This window comes from Solanum dulcamara, chromosome 4 (genome assembly GCF_947179165.1).
Source record: "Solanum dulcamara chromosome 4, daSolDulc1.2, whole genome shotgun sequence".
Lineage (NCBI taxonomy): Eukaryota > Viridiplantae > Streptophyta > Magnoliopsida > Solanales > Solanaceae > Solanum > Solanum dulcamara.
In genome coordinates, this window is record NC_077240.1 from 51,862,324 (window position 1) to 51,890,112 (window position 27,789).

Below are 27,789 nucleotides of genomic sequence, written 5' to 3' on the forward strand. Positions count from 1 at the left end.
GTTCCTTATATGGACTTGACAATCCCCCGCTCATGAGATACCTTTTGGGGTTGAGTTAGACTAAAGATCCATTTTTTAACAAGTTGCTTGAATGTTGACACAACCAGGTTGTGAACAAGATGATTTGGAGCACTGTACCTTCATGCATCATGTGGAACATATGGCTAGAAAGAAATAGGAGACTTTTTGATGATAAAAAGCTTCACATTTCTTGTATTAAGAATTTTTGTAAAGGTTATACTTTTGGTGTAGGAGTAGTTTGATTGATAACATGTCCCAGTTTGAGTTTCTGTGAATTTACTTTTTGTCTGGTTTTCTTGTAATTTTGGTACCTTCTTAGTACTTTTTCATTAATTGAATTACCTTGCCTTATCAAAAAATGTGGAAGGTTTCATTGGCATTTGAGAAGTTCATAGTTGCATAGAATCTAGGTTGTCTTTCTCAAGAAATAAAAAAGAAAAGAATTCAGGTTGTGAGATTGGGATGGTGCATAAACTTAATACAGTTTGTCAAGCAGAACCAAAGACTTGTTGTAAAGCACCAATTACCTTTGGCAAGGTTGGTTTGCAGAAAATCCTTCCATCCTTACTTAGTAGTTGTCAATAGAATGGGAACATATCTGAATTTGATAAATTTAGGAAAACCGAAATCATATTTATTCTTTACAGTTCCTGTTCCAATAATTCTTCAACCTAAACAGGATGTTATGTCATCTGTGAGTTATACCCAAAACTACACCTATTGAACAGATACATCATACCAAACTGCTAATGTCTGTCGGTAAAGCTCTTTAAAATGAAAGCTTAAAAGTAACAATATCCAATTTTTAAGTCATAAATAGACATTGATAAAGTAGCAGGTCTCATTTTAATGCAATCTTGCTGCAGTATTTTTCTATTTACTAGTAATTATCAGTGGATGCAGTACAATTACTAAAGCATATAGGTCTTTTGAGTTTGATAACATATTTTTCCTACTTTATTTTTCTCCTATCTTTGAATATGAAGGGATTGGGGAGGGAGAAAGGAACATGAACAGAAGTTGATTACTGCTGATTTAGCATCAACTTGATTGAGCAAGCGGATAGTGGTTTAGAGTGTTACATTTGCTATGTTCTGTTATAGGATGTGATGAAATGACTCCCCATCCCTCTCCTTGGAACAGGTCTCGCTTATCATGATAATTATCATGAGTTCTGTCGGCTTCTTGGACGTTTTAAAGTCAATTATCAGGTATGAAGCCTTTTCCCCGTGACCTTTTTTCTTCTTGATAATATGAAAAGGTAGTGTTACGCATCGACATTGATTTAAATTCTTTTTCTAGGGATTTGTATAAGCTAACTTAAGGTGTTGTTTTTGGTGTACATAGTTAACTTTAATAATGTATGTATAACTCTAAGGTGCGTTTGGCCCCAAATAGTTTTTGGGAAAAACTTGGGAACTAGTGTTTGACCATATAATTTGCCATTACTTGACAAATATATTTGGCAAACATGCCAAGTTCCTAAGTTGTAGAAAAAAGTAGAACTTGAGCCAAATTCTAATATTTGAGAAGTTTTAAAAATTTAAAAATTACCCGAAACTTTTATATTTTATAAAAACACCCATCATTTATTAATTTCAACTAATATTTATCTACCAATTTACTCCATTATTTGGCCAACCAACACCATTAAATAACATATTTATCTATTAATAAAAATGAAAGCTTGTCGGAAAGAGATTGTTCTTAGAATTTGGGAAGATTTTATAAAAGAAAAGTTTGTTATTATCTCATCTGGAAAAGAATAGTTTGAGTGATAAAATTGGGAAAAAAGAACAATTTATTTTTAATTCTATTAATGTATTGCTCTTGCCCATATTGTTATATTTTTGTTGTTGATTGTTATCAATTATGTTATAAGGTTTTTTTTTGATGGAACATGTTCATTATAAAATAATAACACAAAATTATGAGTATATTAAATAATTTTTAGAACTTACGGGTACAAAATAATATTTTTGAAACAGCCAAATATTTTTGGGAAAATTTGTGGCCAAACACATAGTGAAGCTTCACCAAGACTTCACCCAAAAATAACTTGCCAAGAATATTTGGAAATTTGGGGCCAAATGCTAGCTAAGATTGTGTTCTCTTGGTTTTCTCCATGATGCATTTTTAGCTGAGATAAAATTTTGAAATTGTATCTTGTAAATTTTGGAATTTCCTTTGCGTATATCCATGTTTGTTTAGAGTTGTGATTAAGAGAAGCGAGGAAATTTTCATTAGGTTAGTATTTTAAAGCCAGGAACGACCTAAATTCATCAAAAGGGATTCAATCAAATCCAGTTCATCGAAAACTTTTACTATTTATATTTGTACTTAATTTTTTTTAAGGTCTACTTATAGTACATGTCAAATCCGCTTGACAATACAATGATGTTAGGGTAGTGGTCAAACAGGTTAAGATCAAAAGGTCGCATCTTTCTAGGTTTTGTTTTGCATCACATGTTTAATTTTTTATATGGAAGGCTCCAAAACACTTTTGTTTGTTTTAAAGAAAGGGTTTGAACTTTGTACTCTTCACTCCTGTTGTTGCACCTCTACTCTCACCTCCTTTTCTGCGTCACTACCTGCGGTTGCTCCTTGGCTCCTCCTCCAATGTTGGCCAGTCAGGTGCCAGCACTCTTCATCAGTCCGATGTTCACGGAATAAGTAACACAACCTATGTGTTAAAGAAAAGCCCTTTGTTATATATATCAATAACTGTCAAGGGCCACGGAAAATGAGATATTTCATTGTGGGGTCTTAGCCTCTTACTTGAATGAAGCAGAAACTACTTGTATTTGCATGTGAGTTGATAAAGGGATCAGAATTTTTCAGCGGGTAATGGATACAAATCCTGGAGGCTAAGGAATAATTACCAAGGCCTTGAAAAATCTAATAAATTTGAAGTTTGTAGCTACTCTGCTAGACGTCCAATTTCTTGTTCATCATTGATAATTAGGAGTTTAATCTGTATATAAATGAAATAACATAAAAAATGTTGTAAGAGTTGAAATGGAAAAAAGTATTTAATATGAGCTAATTGGCTGTGCAAACCCAAAATGTTAACCCGGGTTAGGGCAATGGGAGGGGACTCTGAACACTTTCTGATCATGGTGAGGTTACAACAGGGATCATCCCTTAGCCCGTTCCTATTTTCCTTAGTGATGGACAAATTGACACGTCATATTCAAGGGAGGTGCCATGATGTATGTTATTTGCAGATGACATAATAATGATTGACGAGACGACCGGTGGAGTTAACAACATGCTCCAGAATCTAAAAGTTTCAGGTTAAGCGGGACTAAAACAGAGTACCTGATAAGAATTGGGTTACTTGAAAGAAACAAGAAAACAACGCGCTAGCGAAAGTATGAAGATCAAAGATGGAATTTAAAGATATGCAAAATTCTAGAATAAGATTCCCAAATTTCAAGATTAAGTGCTACCTGGTACCTGTTGCTGATGGGAGGTGGTAGGTATCCTGTGGATTTAGTCGAGGTGTGCGAAAGCTGATCGGGACATCACAGTCATAAAAAAAAAGATTAAATGCTAAGAACCATAACTGATCTTAGTATTCAAAATTAGTGAATTAAAATTAGATATGATACTAATATATTCAATTCAAGAACATACATCAAAAGGTGATCTAGACCCGATTTCAGAGAAATTAGAGACAATAATTATTATAAGATTAATTACTTTCCTTAATTAACTTTAATATAAATCAAAGATATCAACTTACGAATTAATGTTACCTCTTAAAGAATTGTTCTTATAAGGTTATATGACAAATTCATAGTCACCACAGACAAAAGTGTAAAGAACATAAACCTCTCAAATAATATTTATAATAATCTTGTTCTTAAAAATTACAAAATCCACCCCTATATATCGGGGAAACCTATCCTAAATAGCATGGTTTTTCGTATCCTACTTTTATGAAAATAATAAATACTAAAATCAAACTAGAAAACTTTAAACTAGGAAATCAGGTAAAAATAATACCAAAATTCTTCCCAAAACTACCTAATAGAAATAAGGAAAGTAAGTGCCAAATTAGCACCAAAATCGAAGCAACTTTTCAACATGTTTGGGCATGAACTTCAGCTTGCCTTAGGCTTGATTTTCATTCCTCTTTGATTCCACGTGGGGTTGATTTTCAGCCCCCTTGACTCCACGTGGGTTGATTTTCAGCCCTCTTGAGTCCATATGGGGTTGAATTTCAGTCCCCTTTTGGGCTCTATGTAACCTAATTTTCGGCTCCATGTGGTCTCTATCTTTCTCCTATTAGACTTGTACTTGGATCATGAAATATGTATATTATTTAGCCCATTCTGTTCCTCAATTATTTGACTTGTTCTTGGGTTCTTCTTCCACGATAAGCATCTTCTTGATTTCTCATTGAAACCTGTCAACCTTTGATAGAGGTATGCCACCATGGATGCTATTAGGACCCAGAGTGCAAATTCAGTGGCATAATGCGTGAGGCGGGGGTGCAAGTGAAGATCAATGCACAAGTCATACCAAAGAGAAGAAGCTTCAAGTATCTTGGTTCCATAATCTAGGGGGACAGGTAGATTGACGATGATGTCGCACATCGTATTGGAGCGGGTCGGTGAAATAGAGGCTTGCCTCTAGGGTATTGTGCGATAAGAATGTGTCACCAAGGCTTAAAAGTAAGTTGTACAGTGTGGAGGTTATACCAATATTGTTGTATGGGGTAAAGTGTTGGCCTATCAAGAACATCCACGTTTAGACGGTGAAGGTAGCGCAGATGACGATGCTTACATGGATGTGTGGGCATGCAAGGATAAATATGATTTGGAATGAAGTTATATGGGCAAGATGGGAGTGGTCTCCGTGATGGACAAGATGAGAGAAGCGAGGTTGAGATGGTTCTTGCATGTGAAGTGGAGGTGCAAAAATGCGCTAGTAAAGTGGTGTGAGAGGTTGGTTGTAGCAGATTAGGATAGGTAGAAGTAAGTCGAAAAACAACTCGCGAGTTAGATACGACATGTCACTTGCCGAAATCATTTCCAATCGGCATAATAACACTCGATAGAACCATTTTTCTATTGGCACAATACTACTCGCCATAATCATCTTCCATCGGCATAATAAAAATATGAGTTTCACAAATAACTCAATGGGCAATACCAACCAATAATTGTCATACAACAACAAGAGTGGTATGAATATGCGTGTACAAATATAAATAACATCAATTCATCAATTGATCCTACAACCAAGGATCATTAAGTCACAATCAAGTTCACGTAATTCACAAGTCTCAAAATTTCAATTATATCACAACTCATATCAACCAATAATCAATTCGAGTAAATTTTTCATAGTATGGCACTGGTACCCACATAAATATTAGTTATCTCATTTATACAGGACTCCCTTATTACCCATTACCCTTAAATTCATCTAATACCAAAACTAACACTTTTAAAGAATTAGAAAACTCTACTTGCCTCAAATCGAAGCCCAAGTGTCAAATTATGAACTTTCCCTTCCGTAATGCTTTCGAATTATCAAAATCTATCAAATACATAATCCTCAAAAGAATATGAATCCAATGACACCCATATTGCTCTATTTATTTTTAACTCGAAAAATTGAGTCAAATAGCCACCTTGAGTCCTCGGAGTTAAATCTGAAATTTTCTTTCATATTATGTTTACATATAATAAATTGAACTAACACATCAAATTTCAGCTAAAACGGGTTGTTTTTCGACCCCAAATCAAGATTCTTACTTTAAGAACCTTAGGGGTCGTTTGGTGTGAAGGATAACACCAAATAGTCCTGAGATTAAATTATGGTGCCACTTAATTTGTTGTTTAGTTGGCAAATTCGAAATAACTTATCTCGGGATTCATATTTACTACTGGGATAAGTTATCCCTTTCCTTGGGTGGTATAATTATCCCAAGATAAAATAGAGAATATGTCAAAACATATCTCTTTAAATCTTTTTTATACATCACTTTTCACATTCATGTATATTCACATTATTTTTAATACTATGCATAATAACATTCACAATCTTCACTACTCCTTATTTTATGATAATTCTTCATATTTTTCTATTAAATAATTATACTATATAAATATAATTTTTATTTATTAATTTATTTTGACTATTCTTATGTTTATTTATATATTGATTTCTCTACTACTAAATTACATATTTTTAATTATATATTCAATTAAAATGAAAATTTTAATATTTTATAATTTAATAGTGATTTGTGCTTAAATGAAGTGCATAAATAATAAATCCTCTTTTACTTTAACAAATTTAAATGAAAGTTTTATCTTTAAATACATATGGTACCATCATGGGAATGCATACACAAAAATATTTAAGTGAACTAAGATGAAAGTTTTATTTTTAAGAATGAATAACTAAAACTTACAAAGAAAATATAAAAAACTAAAAAAGGTGAAGGGTATTTTTGTAAACAAACAACTTGTTCTTAAAATTTATGCAATGCATATTATTTTGAATACAATAAACCAAACAATCAATAAAGAAATAATCTCAGCATAATTTATCCCATCATAACTTGTATTCAAACCAAACGACCCCTTAGGGTTATAATTTCTCAATTCTCAAAATTTTCCCATGTTTCTACCACAAAAATTGCCGATAATCATTAAATAATCTCAAAGAAAAGTTTAGGATCATTACTTTTATGCTTTGAGATGAAAATCTTATTTTTCTCTTCTCTTTTCCTCTCTTTTTCTCCTTTCCTTTTCTTTTACTTCTATTGCGTTTCTCTAATCTGTTCGTGCGTTTGCTTCTTTGTTTATTAATTTTTGCCAGCACGTTGGTAGATCTTCTTTTCCTTATTGAATTGGGCATTATCCCTTTTTACTTTCTTTTCTTTTTTCTTTCCTTTATGGCTTTGCCCTTTTTTTTAAAAAAAATATCATTGAATTCCTTTTTTTTCCTATTATTTGTTAAAGACCAAATAATCCTTAATTTAATTTAGGTTATTACATTCTCCCACACTTAAAATAATGTTCGTCCTTAAATGTGGCCAAAACTTTTCCGAAGTGTCAAGATATGAACACTCTCTACGCACGTCTTGCTTGTACTCTCAAGTTGAACTTTTTTCTTCGAATCACATTTGATCATCTCGAAAATCATGTCACCCATCCCTTCAAGTCATAAATCACAAATAAAAGCTACGAGAAGAGTTAAAATGGAAAAAATTCACAAAACAACTAGGAGGGTCTTAACAGTTGCGAAATGATATTTTGAAAATATAATTAAGGAAATAAAAGTGTGCTCTCTAACAACTTAATATTTGTAGATGAGATGGTTATACATTTGTAAAATATTTTTTATATGCTAGCTTATTTGAGATTATGTAGTGTTTCTTTGTGAATAACTATATAATCTTTAAACTTTGCTTATGTATTATGTAATAAAATATTTTATGACATTTTTTTTACCTATCATAAAAATGTGATAAAATAAATAAGTGCATACTAATTACAATAGTATAAGATAAAAACTAATAGGGTTAATTTCAGAAACCTTTGTCCAAATTTGACTTTGAAACAATGACTTATCTTGTAGTTTACAATATTATGATTGCCCCCCTATCTTGATTTATATTGTTACAATTGTTTTTATCTTAAAAAGGGCCGCCAATGCACTAAGCTCCCACTATGCACGAGGTTCGTGGAAGATCCGAATCACAAGGGTCTATTGTACGCTACCTTATCCTGCATTTTTGCAAGATGTTATTCCACAAGATTATGTTTTCACAACGAACCCATGACCTCCTCGTCACATGAAAAACAACTTTACCAATTACACCACCTTCAAAAACGTCTAGAATTTAAATAATTTTCCCTTTCCGACATTATATTTATTATAAAAGTAATAAAATTATGAATATGTTTTTAAAAACAAATCTTTCGAGCGAAAAACTTGATTTCCCTATGTTCCAAGAATGCCTTAGCCGCCATCCCTCTTTAGTTCTGTTTGCAAACAATAGGTTTTGCGTTTCTCTACGTTTCAAATCATCTATTCAATTTTCATTAACAATGTTGTCTTTGCTATAAATCCTGTATGTGTAACATATATGCGAATGGATGATCAATATTGGCAAGCTAGTGACTTGGAACAAGTTCTTAAATCTGATCTCCTGCAAGTGGATTAAGGATTTCTGAAATCTGTTCTCATTGTAACTTATTATGCCAGTAAAAAACCATTGTATCTTTGTATTTTTTATGCATAAATTTATTTACTTCCGAGACTGAATAACAATTTCTTGTTTGATTTGTAAAGTAAAGCACATAAAATCCCAATTATTGTGGCAAGAAATATTGATGATGCTTCAGATACTTGTTAAGCACTAGAGGTGACACACATAATGTTGGTTGTTAATACTGTATTAATTTCATATCAATGTTTAGCATAAATAGAATATATGGAGATGATCGCATTCATTAATTAAAACTACAAAAAGATAGCTTGAAATATTAAATTATATTATTATTCCAAAGTAAAAATGTTAGCTATTGTTACAATCAAATTAAAATGCGGGAGGTATGCGTAAAAATGCAAACTACAATGGAAGACAGTGTTATGAACCCAAACCTGGAAAGAGGTCTCTGAAATTACGCAAACTAATAATTAGAAAATTTGAAGCAATAGATGAATATTTTAATTGCCTAAAGATTGAGATTTATTAATTAAATATTTAAATTTGTTAATGATTTTTCTGCTTAGGGTTTTAGCAAGTACTTTAATCTTGCCAAGATTTGTGAATTAATAATATTAAGACAATCCAAGAGAAGATATAAAGTAGGTTTAGTTTATAATTTTGAGATTACCGTAGTACCAATTGGACCAGAGACATTGTTTGAAAAAGAACTTCATTTAAGGTGAAATAAATATAATGTTGTTTTTACTTCCATTTATATTAAAAATTAAAGACATAATTATATCAGTCAATACAATTTTGGTATTGAAGTAGCTGTTAGTATGTAGTATGAAGACGAAGAATCTTGTATTAGTAAACCATTTTTAGGTCCATAACCTGAACCAAGTTGGTATAGCCAATTCCTCGATATTGGTTGACCATATTGAAGTCTTCATTATGATATACTCATGAATAATTTGCTCGCTCTTAAATTTGCTTCTCATTGACATGGGCATTGCAGAATCTACCATTTGTCTCAAGTCTGACCAGCCTGGATATTTTGTCTTCCTTTTCTTTCAGTGTGTTTGATGTGACTTCTTTATGTGGTTTTGATACTTCTATTGCAGTTATCGGAGCTTGTCAATGTGGAAAGTTATGGCGACTGGATACGTCTGGTTGCTGAATTTACTTTAAGATCTTTGCAGTCTTGGCAGGTTATCTCTTTGATGACTGGATTCAAGAATAGCCTTTGGTCATTAACTTTTAGCTCTGTTTTCGCGAAATTTCTGATTTTTTTGGCCATGATCAGTGGGCTAGCAGCAGTGTTTACTACCTTCTTGGGCTGTGGTCTAGATTAGTTTCGTCTGTTCCATATTTGAAGGGAGACACACCAAGCCTGCTTAGTGATTTTGTGCCAGAGATTGTCAAAAGTTTTATCACATCTCGATTTGGTTCCTTTCAGGTTTCACTGAATCGATTTTGCATGTGAGGTTGTATCAAGAGTTATCATATTAAGTTGTGGCTTTTGATTTACTTTCCGTTATGTTTTGTGTTGCAGGGTGAAGTCTCTGATCTCTCAGAAAACCCTCTTGACAATGTTGAACTTCTTCAAGATCAGCTGGATTGCCTTCCTAATCTTTGCAGATTTCAGGTTCAGACTCTAAAATATTGACACTTCAAAAGATTATCAAAATGTTCTCAAAGTTGTTCGACTTTCTGTTTAATTTTTTAGTTCAGACTGCTCAGTATATGTTTCCAGTGTTGGTTTTTGACTTACTGAATTTGCTGAATTCGGTTTTGTTCGATACAGTATGAGAGCTGTAGCTCATACATTATGCAGATTACTGATCCTTTGCTTCAGATGTATATGGTATGCTTAGATCGTCATCTAATAATTTATAAGAGTTGAAGGCTCAATGGCGCTTATGTGTTTCCAGTGATACATTTGTTTCTGTTTGAAACAGGAATCTGCTGATCCCCAGGTTCTTACAGTGGTGGAAACAAAATTTGCTTGGATAGTTCACATTATTGCAGCTATTGTTAAGACTAAGCTGCTTAGTGGAAACAGGTATTGTCAGCTTATTTGCTTGTTTTAACTGTGTTGTGAAATTTCTAGGTTCACCATTCACCTAATTTTCTTTCATGTATATTTCCACTTTCAGTGGCGAATCTCAAGAAATCCATGATGCAGAACTTTCAGCACGTGTACTGCAGCTGATAAATGTTACTGATAATGGTTTACGCAGTCAGGTTCACTCAAATTTCCTCCTGATACTTTGGCAATATAGCATTAAAATGTAGAGAAGTTATTTTGTCTTGTTCAGCTGAATTAAATGAAGGTGTAACTCTATTGTGTATTGTATTCGCTGTTTTTTCCTTAGTAACTTGATCAAATTTGCATAAATTGGGTGAAATTTTTGGTACTCACGTATCGTTTTTGTCATTCTTCATATAATGCAGAGATATGCAGAAACAAGCAAACAACGCCTTGATCAAGCTATTCTTGTGTTCTTCCAGAACTTCAGAAAGTCGTATGTTGGAGATCAGGCAATACATTCATCTAAGGTACATAATTGAAATTTGTTTGCTATCTTACCCAAGTGCAAAACTTCCTATTTCATTTCTTACTGGGTATTTAATCCATTTATTCCTCTACAGCAACTATATACTAAACTGGCTGAGCTTCTTGGGCTCCATGATCATATGCTTATATTGAATCTCATTGTTGGGAAGATAGCAACCAATCTTAAGTTTTACAGAGAGGTAATTGTAATAGTAGATTTCTTGTGATTTTTTCGATGAACGTGAGTCATTATTTCTCTTCTTTTTCATTAGAGCGATGAAGTTATCAGTCAAACATTAAATCTCATGTTGGAAATGGCGTCTGGGCAAGTATCATCTTACTATTCTTCTCAACATTTTTGCTATTATTTGAATTGAGGACATTTCCTGGCTCTTTGTAATTAGTTTAAGTTTCTTGAATTGACAGATATATGACTGCAAAACTTCTGGTAAAGTTGGATACTACTCAATTAATAATCTCCAATCGGAATGTAAGTATTGTGTGTAACTGTGGTATATTTCTCTCTTATCAAGTTGTTCCTAAACATTTGAGGCTTTGGTCTGATACTTTAAATTCTGCATATTTAGAGGGAAGAATTCCCCTTTTTGGGGGACTACAGATGCTCTCGTAGTAGGACTACCTTCTACTATATTATTGGCTTGTTGATCTTCATGGAAGATAGCTTTTTGAAATTTAAAGCATCAATGGATCCACTTATGCAGGTATTCATGTTTTTGGGACAGTGATTAAAGTAACATTCATATTTGTCTTACCTTGAATAATATGCGAAATGTTGTTTCCCCTCAGATTTCTTTTTGTTTAATTGCACCACAAATTGCTCAACTCTCTTTTTCATGAATTAATTGCTCCTAGTAATTTATTTTAGTTTTAAAATTCAGAAGCTTTACTTATGTTTCTGCTCCTCACTCTGATAATTTGAGTTTAATGATGCACTAAAAGGTCTTGCTGAGTTTGGAATTGATACCAGATGCCTTGTTTCACACTGATGATGTTAAACAAGCATTAATTGGGTTGATGAGGGATCTTAGAGGAATTGCAATGGCTACAAATAGGTTAGTAGCATGGTCAATATCATAATTTTCTGTTGAGGAACAAGGCTTGAATATTTTAATTTTTTCTTTGTTCTCCTATTCCTACCATTCAACAGCCGAAGGACATACGGTTTCGTATTTGATTGGTTATATCCAGCACATATCCCTCTTCTTCTCAAGGCCATAACAATATGGGCAGACACTCCTGAGGTGAGACTTAATCCACAACTTGACATACTGCTCTGGTGATTACATAAGTTCGTCCATAATTGGTTATAGTTGCACCCCTTCAACCCCTCCTCCTACCTCACCATGGTTCTCTTATCATCATCAAAGTTGTGTGCCTACAGTTGTCATATATTCTTGCTTGGTCTGGTAAACAGTCTCTCTACCCACAAAGGTAGGGTAAGGTCTGCATACAACCTACCCTCCACAGGCCTCACTTGTGGGATTTCACTGGGTATGTTGTATTCTTGCTTGATAACAGAACACTTAATTCTAGAGGTTTTCTGTGTTTTGAAAAACAAATGCTTAACAGATGTCAAATATTTGTAATGATTCAACTGGTGAAAGTAATTTTTTGGACTTATCATGTACACATGCAGTGCCTTGTGGTAAGCAGTTGAAGTGTACTACTCCATTAAATCCTTTTAGGGTTTAATTGTCCTTCAAAGAGCGGTAGAGTTAGCTCAGAGTTCAAGGGTGTTTTGAAGTTAAAAAGCTACCAGGCACAATTCTTGGGGGGGGGGTCTCTTTTTTCCGGTGATCGTAGTTTCTTTCCGACATCCTTACAGTTTGTTTACTAATCATCTCTCTGTGATTAATCTATATCTTTTATGGGGGGAAACAGAATTTATGGTGCTTTGGGATTTAAGTCATATGATATCACCAGACTCATCGCCAGAGCTGAAGTCTTGTTTGAGTGGGTAGAACAAAGTAGAAATTTGATGCACAGCTGGGAAACCATGGAATGGTTGGTGTTTGTGTTATGGGAGGCATCAAAAGATTCTGGTACTTGCACTAGAAGGTTGAAACTAAATGAACAGCGGGTGAACTTTTTCTGCTCAAGAAAAAAACAGAAAATTTGGAAGATTTATCAGCATACTGACAGTGCAAGATGAAAATAGATCTGTCATTATTATTCCTCAGATTGCATTCAATGCTGGGTGCTGCAACATAACATTTTAGATTGACAACTTCATTAAAGAATACAAAGGAGCCTTTATTACAAACATTCCTAGGAAGGCTGACCTAAAGATCCGTTGTGCAGACTCACTTAGGGCTAGCATGTGGTAGACAAAGCTGACGCTCGAATGAACTCCAGCAACAACACTACCATCTCTTGAGGAGCTATGAACTATGAAAATGGCTTGCTAAGCAGGTGTGTTGTTGGGAGTTTCAATCTAGATCTGAAGGAGAAATCAACGCTAGCAGAGATACGGAGGTGGTCGGTGTACATCTGGAAGAATGTTTTTGGAGTGAACATATATGCAATGGGTGGTTGATCCTTTTTATTCGAATTCCCAAATGAACACATGCCAGAACACATTGTACAGGGGGAATGGTGCTGGAAAAATCTGAAAGATTAATCTGGGATGGTGGTTTCCGATGGCTGGATGCTGCTTCTACATCCAACATAAGGCTTCGACAGGGGTCTTCCTCTACACTTCTGGACAGATAAAATTTTCAGAACCATCGGCCAAAGTGCCAATGAACCGGGTTCCACTTATGCAAAAATTGGGCTCCTGTTTGGACGCACATGCAAACTTAAATAAGGGAGCCAAGGACCCAATTTTAAAAGCAGGCCGACTTTATTTGCTGAGGCCCACCCATCCCTTTAATCCAAATAAGGTGGATGTGCAGAGCCGTATTCAATAGGACGCAGTGTTGGTGGTGATCAAAGTTAACTGTTTAGACACCAGTTTCCTCAATAGCCACTCTGGAAATTTGCCTACTCAAGAATCAGAAGATAATAACCCCAAAAAGTGAATGACAGGGGGAACCTTGAAGAAGGGGATGATTACAAAGATGCAATGACAAATAAAGAAGGGGAAGGAGCACGGATTGACAGTAACAGAGATCAACAAGACATGCAAATGGTCGAGTCAATTGAAGCTGTGCCATGGACAATAGAGAATGCTGAACCTTTAAATTTTAAAACATCAATATGAAGAGATAGATGGGGAGATAGACGCATCACTGTGGGTTCATCGAATTGTAATAAAACTGAGAAAAAAGTTTGGGATTGAATTCTAGGGATGTTAAAAGGAGGCTTTGGCACTTTTCATGAAGTTTGTTAGCACAAGGCAAGGAAATAAGCTCAAACCTGAGCCAGCGCCTATGGCAACTCAAAAATTAAAGGCCTACAAGAACTGAAAGGGTTGGTAATTGACATGAAATATCAAAGTACGGGGGAAAGAAATAGGGGGAAGGAGTCTTCTAATGGGATATGATGAATGTCAAAATAATATCCTGGAATGTGAGGGGGTTAAATTGCAGGGAGAAGAGAAGGGTGGTTAATAGTCTAATCTAAAATGGAAGGCAAATGTATTCTGTTTCCAGGAAACAAAGTTAGAAGGGAATAATAGGGAGATAATCAAGCAATTATGGGGGAATAGAGGAGTTAGATATGGGCAATTGAAGGATAGTGGGATTAGGGGAGGCATCCTAATACGTGGAAAAACATGTTTTGGGAAGGGAAGATGGTGGAAAGAGGATCTTACACTTTGACATGCTGGTTTAACTCAAGGTCTCAGGATTTCAAATTGTACATGAGAGGAGTTTATGCTCCAAACTGTAACAAGGAAACAACAAGAAGTTTGGTGAAGATTGGGGGCTGCAAAGGGACTGTTCACAGGGCCTTGGGTGATAGAGGAGGATTTAAATAGTCATATTTGCTTCAGAAAAGAGGAATTGTACCAGAAACTCTAAATATATGAATGAATTTTCGGATTTTGTTGATGATATGGAGTTGATTGATCCCCAGGATTGGGAGGCTCCACATGGACCAGGGGGAATAACCTGGACACATCCTCCTGGATTGATTGAATTCTACTCTACAAAATTGAATGATACGTTCACCAGGATCAAGCAAGAGGTTCTTCCTAGAATCAGCTCTGACCACATCCCAATTATGTCATCATTGACAGATGGGAGCATACCAAGTCTTATTTCAAGTTTGAAAGTTCGTGGCTGGAAACTGAAGGGTTTTATGTGGGAGTGAATAGTTGGTGGAGTTCTTACACGTGAATTTGGAGAAAGGGAAGAATCTAATCCTAAGTCAAATTGTTGACTTGGATAATATTCAACTACACGGATGTTTAAATAATGAAGAGGTCATAAGGAAAGCAAGTCTGTTTATAGAATTTGAAGATTATGCAAAATAAAGAGAGACAGCAGGGAGAACAAAGATCCAGAACACCGTGGATAAAACAGGGCAATAAAAATATAAAGTTCTTTCAATAAATTGCTAATGCTCATAAGAGGAATAATCATATTGATCAATCGGTGGTGAAAGATTCCTGCACAAGCTAGTAGATTCACAAAAGATGGCATTCATCAGAGGAAGGCAAATTACAGATGCTGTATTGATTGCTAATGAATGTATAGACTCCATACTAAAGGAAAGAAAACCAGAAATCACATGCAAGTTAGATATTGAGAAACCCTATGATCATGTAAGCTGGAAATTTTTGTTGGGAATTCCGCAGAAGATGGGGTTTGGAGGCAAATGGATTAGGTGGGTGAAATCCTATTTAAGCACCGTCATTTTTTTCATCTAGATAAATGGATCACCTAAAGGCTTTTATTCATGTCAGAGAGGGTTATGACAAAGCGATCCATTGTCACCTTTCTTAGAGTCTGTTTGGATGGGTTTACATCTTATGACCTATAAGTCAAAAGCCATAAGTTAGGAATCATAACTTGTGACTTTTGGCTTATTTTGTTATTTTGGCTTTAAAAAGTCTTAACTTATGGATTGTGGATTATTTTTGTTATTTTTGCTTAAAAACGAGTGCTTAAAAACACTTCTTTTTTATCTACCCAAACACTACAAAAGTGCATAAAAGCTATTTTAGCTTAAAAGCATCTAAAATAAGTCAGTCCAAACAGGCTCTTACTGAAGGCTGCACACAGAAATGGCTGGATTAGAGGATTAATGTGGCGAAGGATCAGATAAATAGAGTAGAAGTTAAACAACTTTAGTATGCAGCTGATACTTTGATCTTTTGTGATGCAGAGGAGAGACAATTAATGTATCTAAGAATTGTTCTTATTCTTTTTGAAGTTGCTTCAGGCCCTCATGTTAACCGGAGGGAAAATCCATTTTATTCAGTGAATGAGGATACAGATATGCAGCAGCTTGCTGGAGTTCTAGGTGGAGAGATAGGGATAGGGAGCATCCTACTATATACTAGGAATACCCTTGGAGCATAAAGCAAGTCCAAAGATGTTTGGACTGGTGTTTTGGGAAGATTTGAGAAAATGCTGACCAGGTGTAAATCAGCGAATCACAGTACCTTTCTCTGGGAGGCAGACTAGTCCTGATCAACCTTGTCTTAGATGCTCTAACTACTTGATGTCTTTGTTCCCTCTTCCTAGAAATGTGGAGAAAAGAATGGATGCCCTCAGAAGGAATTTCTTATGGCAAGGAAGCATGGAGAGGAAAGCTTTTCCTTTGGTCAAATGGGAAATTTTATATATTTCAGAGAAACAAGAAGGAATTGGAATCAGAAACTTGAGAAAACAAAACAAAAGTATCCCGATGAAATGGCTTTGGAGATTTCCAAAGGAGGAACAAACACTTTAGGGCACTGTGATTAGGGCTAAATATAGGAAAGAGGGCTTTTGGGAGACTAGAGGGGTAAAAACATCCTTATGGAACTAGTCTGTGTGAAATCCATTAGAAACTTGTGGTCTTGTTTCTCAGAAAAACTTAGCTATAATGTGAAGGGTGGAAGGAGGAGGATATTGTTTTGGGAGGATATCTGGTTGGGGATTGGAAGTCTTAAATCAGCATTAAGAAGCTATATTAAATGAAGTTTGGTCAACACAGGATGGAAGCTTGCTGCAGGAGTTGGAGATGGAGATTTTGACCAATTTTTTTGGCACTCTAGATCAATTTAAGGGACTATAGGATGGGGAAGACACACTCAGATGGGACATTCATAGTCAAGGGCTATTTACGGTAAGTTCTGCTTACAAGGATCTGAACCAGATGGGATCACAACTAAGTTTTCTCTGTTGGAAACTCCTACAGAAAGTCAAAATTCCATATAAATGGCTGGTTCTTCTGATTTTGAGAGAACCAATTCTAACTCATGATAAGCTAAAGAGGAGGGAAATTCATATGGTCTCAAGATGCTATTTATGTGGACAAAGTGTTGAGGCAGTTAACCATTTGTTCCTACATTGCAAAATGACCAGTCAGATATGGGATCTGTTTATTAGCTTAAGAGGTATTAGGTGTACAATGCCAGGAAGAACCTCAGAAGCCCTGACAAGCTGGACTACTGAGGGGGAAAGCAGAACACACAAGGACAGATGGAGAAATGTCCCGGTGACAATATGGTGGACAATACGGAAGGAAAGGAACTCTAGGTGTTTTGAAGATACTAACAGCTCCTTACAAAGAATGAAAATGAATTGTATTCTTTTGTTTTGTTAGTGGTGTAATTCAGAGTACATAGACGATCCAGTCTCTATTATTGACAACCTAGTGTCATGACCCACCCCTTGATCATGAAGAAGGGGGAAGAATCTAGAGTCTTGGAGAGGTTAATGGAAGACTCTAGATCCTTGCAGAATCTTGTAGAGAAGTCTTGAAAGACTTAGTTCTCTAGAGTGTGTAGAGAATTCTAGAGTAGGGACTTCTTTGTAAATATGGAGGGACTTGTATAGTAATTTTTATTTACACTTGAGTAGTATAAATAGAGGGGGCATTCATTTGTAACAACCACCAAGCAACAAAGCATTCTTCCAAAGCAATACACAAATCCGCCTTCATAAAAGCTCTCTTGTCTTTCTTATAATCTAGCGTTCCCTTAGCTATCTAGTCTTAAAGGCTTACTTGAGTTTGTAAGATCGTGAAAGATTCGTAAACAAGTTGTGAAGTGCCGCACAGAGTTCTTAGTGAAAGTCTAAGTTTGTGACAACGTGGTATCAAAGCAAGGTTCTACTAAGGGAAATGGGAAGTGAGGGAGACATCAACGCCACTATCGCCACCAACGCCAAGTAAGATGTTGGAAAGAAGCACCGCAGGGGAAAGAATAACTCTAAGAGGAACGAGGAGGTGCCGCTCGAGCCTTCCCCAAGCGAGGCCCTAAAATCCTACTCACCCTCGAGCACTGAGGTGAGTGACGATGAGCGAGGTGAGAAGCCCGTGGACGTCACGCCTGGCATGGAGTGGATCGCAAGGGTGAGTACTGCCCGGCATGCCATAGAGATATTGGGCAAGCGCTTGAACAAGTTCGATGGAAAGTTCAAGACTCCGGAGGACTTCACCCTTGAGGAAAATGACAACATCAGGAAGGAGTTGGATGTGCGCAAGGCGGTCGAGTACGAGATGAAGGAGACAAATCACATCCTGGGAGTGTCGGCTCGTGGACGCGCTAAGCACGATAGAGACCATGAGGGCTGAGATGAAAGCGCTCAAGGAAGATGTTGAGGCTAGAAGATGCGTGATGTCCAGTGCGGACTAGGAGGCCAAGATTGAGGCTCCCAAGCAACACATGTTCAAGGGCGCTCGAGATGCCCAAGAGGTGGAGAACTTCCTTTGGCCCTAGGAGAATTACTTCAAATGTAACAAAGTGAAGAGTGATGAGACGAGGATCAATACAACCGTGCTATACCTCTCAGAAATGGTTATGCTGTGGTAAAAGTGGAAGGAATCAGAGATAGGGTAAGGACTATGCACTATCAACACCTGGGAGTAGTTCCGGGACGAGTTTAAGAAGGCCTTCTTCCCCAACAATGTCATATATGAGGACAAACGCAAGTTCAGGGAGTTTAAGTAAACGGGTAGCATACGGGCCTATGTGAAGGAGTTCACTACCCTTACGCTTCAAATCCCCAACCTTATAGATGAAGACATGCACTTCCATTTCATGGATGGGCTGCAAAGTTGGGCCAAGACGGAGCTAGAGCGTCGTCAAGTCAGCACCATGGATGAAGCCATCACACAAGCCGAAGCCTTGACGGACTTTAGGCACGACAAGAATGACAGGAGCAAGGGCAAAGAAATAAGGAGTAGTCATGCTAAAGGTGGGGGAGATCGTAGCAAGGGCAAGGAATAACACCCTCCCACCAAGAGCCATGATGCCAACAAGTTCGATGGCAGAAAGCTCGGACGACAGGGCTATGTCGAGAAGGAGCAGACCACGAAGAGTAGCGGCTGCTATATATGTGGAAGTCCTCATGGCTATGCCAGGTGCTCGGAGGTGAAGAACCTTGGTGCCATACTGCAGGAGCGAAAGGACAAGGAAGTGCAGGACCAAGGGTAGAGCTCGGGCACGACGCAACTAGGCATGATCGGGCTATGCAGAGCCATTACCAAGTGGGCAGAGAAGGCAGAAGACTATTCCGCGCAGTACGTGGACATTTCCATCAATGGTCGGCCAGCTCGTGCTATGGTGGACTCTAAAGCAGAAGCCTTCATCATGACTAAGTCAGCGACAACTAGGTTGGGGCTAAGCTATGGGCCAAGTAACACCCGCTTGAAGACGGTCAATGCCCCACTGACTTCCGTGTGCGGAGTCGCTCATGGAGTGGACATCACGTCGGGCAAGTGGCAACGTAAGACCAACTTCACTGTCGCCCCCTTAGATATCTTTGATATTATCCTTGGGCAGGAATTCTTCCAATGATGCCACACAATGATCGACCCCTACCTCCAAAAACTCTTGGTGATGGAGCGAGAGGGTCCCTGCATGGTGCCTCTGGTCAAGGTGCCAAAGACGCAAGGACTAGCCCACCTATCGGCCATGCAGCTTGTGAAGGGCCTAAAGAAAGGGGAGCCGACGTTCATAGCCACCATTGCGAGCTTGGATTAAGACAATGGTGCTAAAGAGGCATTGCCACCTTGCATATAAAAAGTGCTTGAGGAGAACAAAGACCTGATGTCCGAAGAGTTGCCAAGACATCTACCTTCAAGACGCGAGGTAGACCATAGGATCGAGCTGGAGCCAGGAGCCAGGCCGCCCACATACCCACCATACCGCTTGGCTCCACCCGAGTTAGAGGAGCTAAGGAAGCAACTGAAGGAGCTCCTCAAGGCTGGTCAATTCCGTTCATCCAAGGCACCTTTTGGCGCGCTGGTCTTGTTTCAAACGAAAAAGGATGGCTCATTGCACCTATGCATAGACTACCGGGCACTCAACAAGGTGACCGTGAAGAACAAGTATCCCATCCCGCTTATTGATGATTTGTTTGATAGACTTGGGCAAGCCAAGTATTTCACCATGGTGGATCTGAGGAAGGGCTATTACCAAGTGCGCATAGCAGAAGGGGATGAGCCGGAGACGACATGTGTGACGAGATACGGAGCTTACGAGTGGTTTGTGTTGCCCTTTGGCTTAACCAACGCACCTGCTACATTCTGCACACTCATGAACAAGATCTTCCACCTCTACCTGGATCAGTTCGTGGTAGTCTACTTAAATGACATATTCATCTACAGCAACACCTTGGAGGAACACGTGGAGCATTTGAAGAATGTTCCAAGTCTTGCAAGGAAATGAGCTCTACATCAAGCGGGAGAAGTCCGAGTTCGCCCAGCATGAGGTGCACTTCTTAGGACATGTTATCAGCCAAGGCAAGCTGCGGATGGACAAGGCAAAAGTTTGGGCTATTAAGGAGTGGGAGGCGCCCACAAAGGTAATCGAACGTAGACCTTTTTTTGGACTTGCTAACTATTACCGCAGGTTCATAAGTGGCTACTCTGCCAAAGCCGCTCCACTAACTGAGCTATTGAAAAAGAACAAGCCGTGGGTTTGGAGCGAGCCTTGCAAGAAGGCGTTCACTTGTTTGCCCGTAGCAGAGTGTCCGTGGGAGAGTGTGACCATGGACTTCATCACTTGTTTGCCGAAGTCCGATGGGTACGGGACTATCATGGTTGTGGGGGACAGGTTCTCCAAGTACGCTAGCTTCATGCCCGCCACGACAGGTTGCACTGCTAAGGAAGCTGCCAAGCTGTTCTTTAAAAATGTGGTGAAGTATTGGGGGCTACCAAGGCACATCATTAGCGACAAAGGCCTACGCTTCACAGGAAACTTTTGGAGGGAGTTATTCGAGATTCTTGGCACGGAGTTGCATTTCTCCACTAGTTTCCACCCGTAGATGGACGGCCAGACGGAGTGAGTCAATGCCTTGCTGGAGTGCTACTTGAGGCACTTTGTGAGCTCACATCAGAAGGATTGGGCAAGGTTATTGGATGTAGCCCAATTCTCATACAACTTGCAGTGGAGCGAGGCCACGGGGCGGACACCGTTTGAGCTAGCCACAAACTAACTGCCACAAACTCCACATTCACTACCGGCTACATTCGAGGGCAAGAGTTTGAGGGCTTATCACATGGCCAAAGGCTTCGAAGAGCAGCTTGATACTGCCAAGTCCTATTTGGACAAGGTAGCTAAGAAGATGAAGAAGTTTGCCGACCGCAAGCGTCGTCCCACGGATTACAAAGTTGGAAACATGGTCTTGGTTAAGTTCAACCAAAGGCAATTCAAAGCATTGTGAGGTGTGCATCAAAACTTGGTGCGTAAATATGAGGGCCCGTTCAGGATCGTTGCCAACGTTGGCAAGATCTTATACAGGTTGGAGCTACCACCGCATCTAAAGGTTCATTCTGTCTTTCATGCCAATGTCCTCAAGCCATACCACGAGGATAAGGATGACCCTAGCCTAGGCGAATCAAGTCGGGCACCAATTACCATCACCGCCTCCCATGACAGAGACATTGAGGCCATTGTGGACTACCAAGCTAAGAGAAAACGAGGACAACAGGCCACTGCCATGTTCCTTTTCCATTGGAAGGGACAAACTCCAGTGGAGGCCACATAGGAGAGATATGAAGACTTGTGGCAATTCAAAGACAAAGTCCAGGAGTTCTTGCAACAGCAATGCGCCGCGGTCGTCGCTACATCAGGTGGGGGAGAATGTCATGACCCGCCACTTGATCATGAAGAAGGGGAAAGAATCTAGAGTCTTGGAGAGGTTAATGGAAGACTCTAGATCCTTGTAGAATCTTGTAGAGAAGTCTTGAAAGACTTAGTTTTCTAGAGTGTGTAGAGAATTCTAGAGTAGGGACTTCTTTGTAAATGTGGAGGGACTTGTATAGTAATTTTTATTTACACTTAAGCCCCTTATTCTAGAGTAGGGACTTCTTTGTAAATGTGGAAGGACTTGTATAGTAATTTTTATTTACACTTAAGCCTCTTAGGAGTAGTATAAATAGAGGGGGTATTCATTTGTAACAACCACCAAGCAGCAAAGCATTCTTCCAAAGCAATACACAAAGTCTTCTTTATAAAAGCTCTCTAGTCTTAAAGGCTTACTTGAGCTTGTAAGATCGTGAAAGATTCGTGAGCAAGTTGTCAAGTGCCGCATGGAGGTCTTAGTGAAAGTCTAAGTCCGTGACACTAGGCTCCCGAAGATCAAGGACCTAGAGTTTGTCTCTAGTTTATATTTTTGCTTTTTGGATCTTTTGATGTAAAACTCATTTTGGTGGACAACACTTCTATGTTGATGATTAATATGCTGTGATTTACCTTGTCAAAAGAAAAAAGAGCTGTAGAGCTCCTGGTTTTTAATCTTTACAACCATTCTGTTTTCCACACATTCTTCCATAGAAGTCGTACCCAGTGGAAGCACATCTAATACAATATCTATATGCTTCTCTCTTGACATTTACTTGCTATTACAATAATGGGCTACCCTTGTTGCACTGTGGATCCTGGATATAGAACGTTTGTGTATATGAATTAACACGCTGGTGAAATGAAGAGTACTAAATTGTTGAAATTTGCTTTCCTTAACAAGATCCAGCAAATATTGAAAACAAAATAATACTTACTTTTTGGGATGTCAACTTATAGGGGGCAATTTTTCCCCTACAATTTAAGAAAATCTTCTATTAAACTACATGGAAATTGATCCCTGGAAAGTGCTTGTGCTTTGGTGTAACTGGGAGACTTTTGAGCTTCGTCTGCTTTTAGAGCTAATATAAACTGTGTCTCCTTTTCTGTTAATGCATGGAATAGGTGACAACACCGTTACTTAAATTTGTTGCTGAGTTTGTGCTGAACAAGTCCCAACGACTGAATTTTGAAACCTCATCTCCCTGTGGCATTCTTCTTTTTCGAGAAGTCAGCAAATTGATTGTTGCATATGGATCCAGAATTCTCTCTCTGCCTAATCATGTGGATATGTATCAGTTCAAATATAAGGGTGTTTGGATTTCCCTGACTATACTTTCAAGAGGTAGGATTTTTAGCTTCTAATCTATCTATGTTGGTAGCGATTTAGATATTCCCTGTGTAATTTGTCGGCCCTTGAAATGGAAGGCTTCCTGTATGTTGTTTCCTCGCAAGACTATCTCCTGACAGAAAGTTTGATGCCAAGGAGAAGAGTTTCCGAGCTCACTACTTGTGCTTTTGGTTGTCTTGTTTTCCCCGTCTTTTGCCTTTTATTGTGATGACCTTAACTTGAGTAGCTTATTAATTTCAATTTGAAAGAGTTTCTATCCTCTGAATAAGAAATTAGTATATTTTATAAAGCTGATTTTTCTATAAACCTGGATTCTATGATCGTATTGTTCTTTACAGTCAAGTGAAAAGTTATTTAAGCAAGTTCTGTTTACCTTTGTTATTGTTTTTCTTATGTTTCCCCTTTCTCTCTGTCTTCTTGTACACAATATATGCTGCGCTTTTCCCAGCAGATTGTATGTGTTCTCTCCCTCTGTGTATTTAGCTAACAAACAGTACAGTAACCTTCAAAATGTAATATATTAACAAATGAGAGCGTAAAGAACTGAACTGATGGTCCTTTCATTCTGTAATTGCTTATGCTTCACTCTGCACTGCAGCACTTGCTGGTAATTACGTCAATTTTGGGGTGTTTGAGATTTATGGTGACAGAGCGCTTGCAAATGCTTTTGACATTGCTATGAGGATGGCATTATCTATTCCTTTGGCAGATATACTCTCATACAGAAAGGTATTATATTAAGAGCTAGTTGATTCAGAAGTTCTCTGGTTATTTTATATCTGAGATGCTTATTACATGAATATTTACTCCTCTAACTATACAATGTTAAACAAAATAGTACGTTTAAACTGGTATTTTTTTTGAATTTTAAAATTTCTTGTGCTTTATGCTTTGAACAAAGATATTTTATGTGATTTTGGAGCATATAAACTTGGCAACAAGCTCCACAATTTTTTGCAGCATTGTACTTATTTGGAGTGTACTCCCAACAAAGAACGGGAACATTACATATGCACCAAGCTAGACCCCCAATTTTTAATGGGCTTGTTGCAGGTGTAAAGTATTCTTTACTTTGGGCAAGTTGTCTACATCCACTCAGCTAACAAAACATACTTAGGACTGACTGTTACAACACAGGAATATATACAGACTACTGAGACATTTGAGAGGTCAACATAGTGGTGGGAAGAAATAGTCCTGTTGTTTTTGGGCATTATGTTTTTATCTGACGTTTAGGCAATTTGGTTTTGACTATGATTCTAGCATGTAAAAAATGCTGAAGTAGCTTGATTATAAATTGATAATAGTTTTATCAAGATAGACATCTTTAAATATAGATTTGATAGGAGCTACTGATAGTTTTATATGTGTTTGGCATGCCATTTGTGTGGCTATATATTTTTCTGAGATTTGAGCCATTTTTGAGTCGTGTATATGTTGGGAGTATATTCATAGAGGAAGTTGATATGGTTTTCTTTTTTCCTTGTTCTTTTCTTTTTTCCTCTTTCTGTCTTTGTTAATACATTATATGATTTGTAAGAAGAACACGAAGAGATAGCCGACATCAAAGATGCGTACTGCAAATACAAAGTTCTCTTTCTTGAAGAGGAAGTATTTTCTCTTAGGCAAAGGTTAGTGCTTATCAAGAGTGTACTAGATTCATTACCCACCTATACTATGTCATTGTTCCCTTTGCCATTAGCAGTGATGCATAAAATGGACAAAATACACAGCGAATTTCTGTGGCAGGGTAATAGGGAATACTACCTTTAATTTGGTTAGATGGAGTGCAGTGTCTACAGACAAGAAGTCGGGAGGTTTTGGTATTAGAGACTGAAGATTCAAAGTAAAAATTTGCAGCTTAAGTGGCTTTGGAGGTTCAATAAGGAAGTGGGAGCATTGTGGAGAGATGTCGTTGTGCAAAATATGGATTTCTCATCCATGGATAACCAAAACCATTTCTCTCCAAAACATGTTGAGAACTCACTGGGACATCTTCCGAATACTTACTTCAGTAGAAATTGGGAATGGTATGAAAGTAAGATGCTGGACAGACACTTGGTTGGGCTCTTCACCTATTAAGCATCAATATCCTTTCCTGTATACAGTGGCTCTGAATCCTGAAGCATTAATATCAGAGTATTGATCAAACTCTTGCTGGTATATACATTCAGACGTAATGTGAATGATTGGAAAGTGGACAACCTTTGCTCTTTGTTGTCTCAGCTACATAGTTTACCTCCCCTTCTGTCCATAGACGACTTTTTATGCTGGAAATGTGACGTTAAAAGATGTTTCTCTGTTATATCATGCTACAAGCAGTTACGTCCTCCCCTAACTGAAAATTGGTGTTGGAAGTGTATTTGGAAAAACAAAGCTCCTATGAAAGAGGAATATTTTGCATGGTTAATGGTGAAAGGAGCTTGTTTCACGCACAAAATTACGGAAAAGGGGAATTAATTTATGTAGGAGATGTTTGCTTTGTAACAATGAAGCTGAAGATATCAACCATTTATTTGTTCATTCTTAGTTCACATCTCAGATATGGAGTCTCTTTCTCATTTTACTGGGAATTAAATGGGTGAAGATTTCAAGAAGCGGAAGCTTCTTTGTATTTCTTGATGAATATACAACCCATGAGAATGGGTGCTTATACAGTGAGTCCTAAGATTAAATAAGGACAGACAATATTGCACAATCAGTTCCTACTCAATTACATTTAATACAATACCATTCTATTCCTATGATTAAGCTACCGATGTCAATCAATGATCCCCTCAAGTTGGTGCAATGATGTTGCACATGCCCAACTTGCAAACCAGTGTATGAGAAGTCCATTTGTTGAGGCCTTTGGTAAACACATCAGCTAGCTGCTTTCCGATGACATATGGAACAAACTGAAGACACCACTCGTAACTTGTTCTCTGATGAAGCGTCTTCATCAATTTCAGCATACTATGTTCGGTCATGTTGGACTGAATTTTGAGCTATACTCATTGTAGCCTTCTTGTCACAATACATGGGAGATTTTCTTTTTAAGACAATCTCAATTCCTCTAGTAGCTTCTGGTATCAGGAGAGTGTTATGGTACATATATTTGATGGGAAAATTGCTTGCAAATTTTTTGTAATTCAGTTATCTTCATTCTTTTTTTGTTGATTTTTCAAGGTTCTAATTAAGATATTGCCCCTAATTAAAAATGGAAGTATATATTTTATATGTGTTATTTAGATTTTTGGACATTATTATTTTGTTGAAACATCAAATTCTGGATTGTTTTCTACTAATTTTAGATTATTTTTTTAAAAAAATTTAGTCCTCCTTTAATTGTTTGGTTGTATATCCTCAAATAACTTTGTTTTGTTTTGCATATTGGAATTTCTATTTTCTTTTATCAAACAAACAATATTATACTTGTTTGTCCAGTAGAGAAAACAAACACAAAAATATTTTGAAAATCTGAAACTAATATTTAGCACTAAAGATAGAAATTACAAAAGAATAGTTATCTCAACACAATTTTATTTAAAATTTTGGAGGAGATTCTCCAAAACAATGTTCTTGTGTTTAACAGTATTGGGGACATTTCAGTAATTTTGACAGAAGAAGTTGCTTATCAGCACTTCTTTACCTAGCACATTACTCCTGTTTTAGTACTTCTATCCAAACACAACTGCTTATTCATAAAACCAGCTCCAACACTTAAACGGTCTCATACTCTTCAACTCAAGGACTGGTGTTAATGTATTATATGATTTGTATGAATTACGATAAAAGTTAGCTTGCCAATTTTAAAAAAAGTAAATTATGGTAAAGCCCTTGTTTAAATTGTACTATAAATACCAAACCTAGTTTGAGGGAATAATCAAGTTTTTCCCTTCTTCTCATGATCTTTCCCATATTGGTAGTCTAGCTTACATTTTCTATTGATTGATGTGATTGAGTCAAATATGTTAAACTAGTGACCCCTTATTTGAAAAGTGAATCTTTTCGCTGTTGTTCTGGCAAAAATTAATCTGTTAAATCAGCCATATTGCTGAAATTCTCTTCGATCGAACAATACTGGCAAATTGACTTAATTTACTTAAGTGGTTTATCTTGAAAAGTAGTTTCATCCCTGATTGCATCCTCTCCAGTGGGGTAAACATCTTACATGAATTCTGAGGTGTATATATTCCTTTACCTTCTGTAACTAACCACATTATTGTCCTTCATTATTAAAATATAACCACTTCCAATCGTCTTATCCTACAGCTTTCAGGAGCTTACTTCACATTCCTGGAGATCATGATGAAAAACCAGATCCAGTTGATACTTAACTTGGACTCAAGTAGCTTTACATTTATTGCTGGATCCCTTGAGTCTGGACTTAAAGTACTGGATGCAAATATCAAATCACAGGTTGTGTTTTTTGTCGACCACTGTCCTTGAAATGTCATTTCTTTGTATCTGTTTAATTTTCGCAAGTGTCAGAGACATACTATAACTAA

At 37.3% G+C, this 27,789-nt stretch overlaps 1 protein-coding gene across 1 annotated transcript in view; it reads left to right on the forward strand.

The window, feature by feature from the left end:
- Window positions 1-27,789, forward strand: part of LOC129887425 (uncharacterized) — a 51,458-nt gene that overhangs the window by 20,154 nt on the left and 3,515 nt on the right. Inside the window, exons 9-25 of the mRNA XM_055962523.1 lie at window positions 1,165-1,232; window positions 9,328-9,414; window positions 9,510-9,662; window positions 9,759-9,851; window positions 10,011-10,070; window positions 10,165-10,268; window positions 10,363-10,450; window positions 10,661-10,765; window positions 10,859-10,963; window positions 11,036-11,088; window positions 11,190-11,253; window positions 11,351-11,485; window positions 11,724-11,836; window positions 11,932-12,025; window positions 23,074-23,293; window positions 23,898-24,028; window positions 27,554-27,700. Of these exons, the coding sequence (XP_055818498.1) occupies window positions 1,165-1,232; window positions 9,328-9,414; window positions 9,510-9,662; window positions 9,759-9,851; window positions 10,011-10,070; window positions 10,165-10,268; window positions 10,363-10,450; window positions 10,661-10,765; window positions 10,859-10,963; window positions 11,036-11,088; window positions 11,190-11,253; window positions 11,351-11,485; window positions 11,724-11,836; window positions 11,932-12,025; window positions 23,074-23,293; window positions 23,898-24,028; window positions 27,554-27,700 (1,820 nt within the window). The remainder of the gene's footprint in view (window positions 1-1,164; window positions 1,233-9,327; window positions 9,415-9,509; window positions 9,663-9,758; window positions 9,852-10,010; window positions 10,071-10,164; window positions 10,269-10,362; window positions 10,451-10,660; window positions 10,766-10,858; window positions 10,964-11,035; window positions 11,089-11,189; window positions 11,254-11,350; window positions 11,486-11,723; window positions 11,837-11,931; window positions 12,026-23,073; window positions 23,294-23,897; window positions 24,029-27,553; window positions 27,701-27,789) is intronic.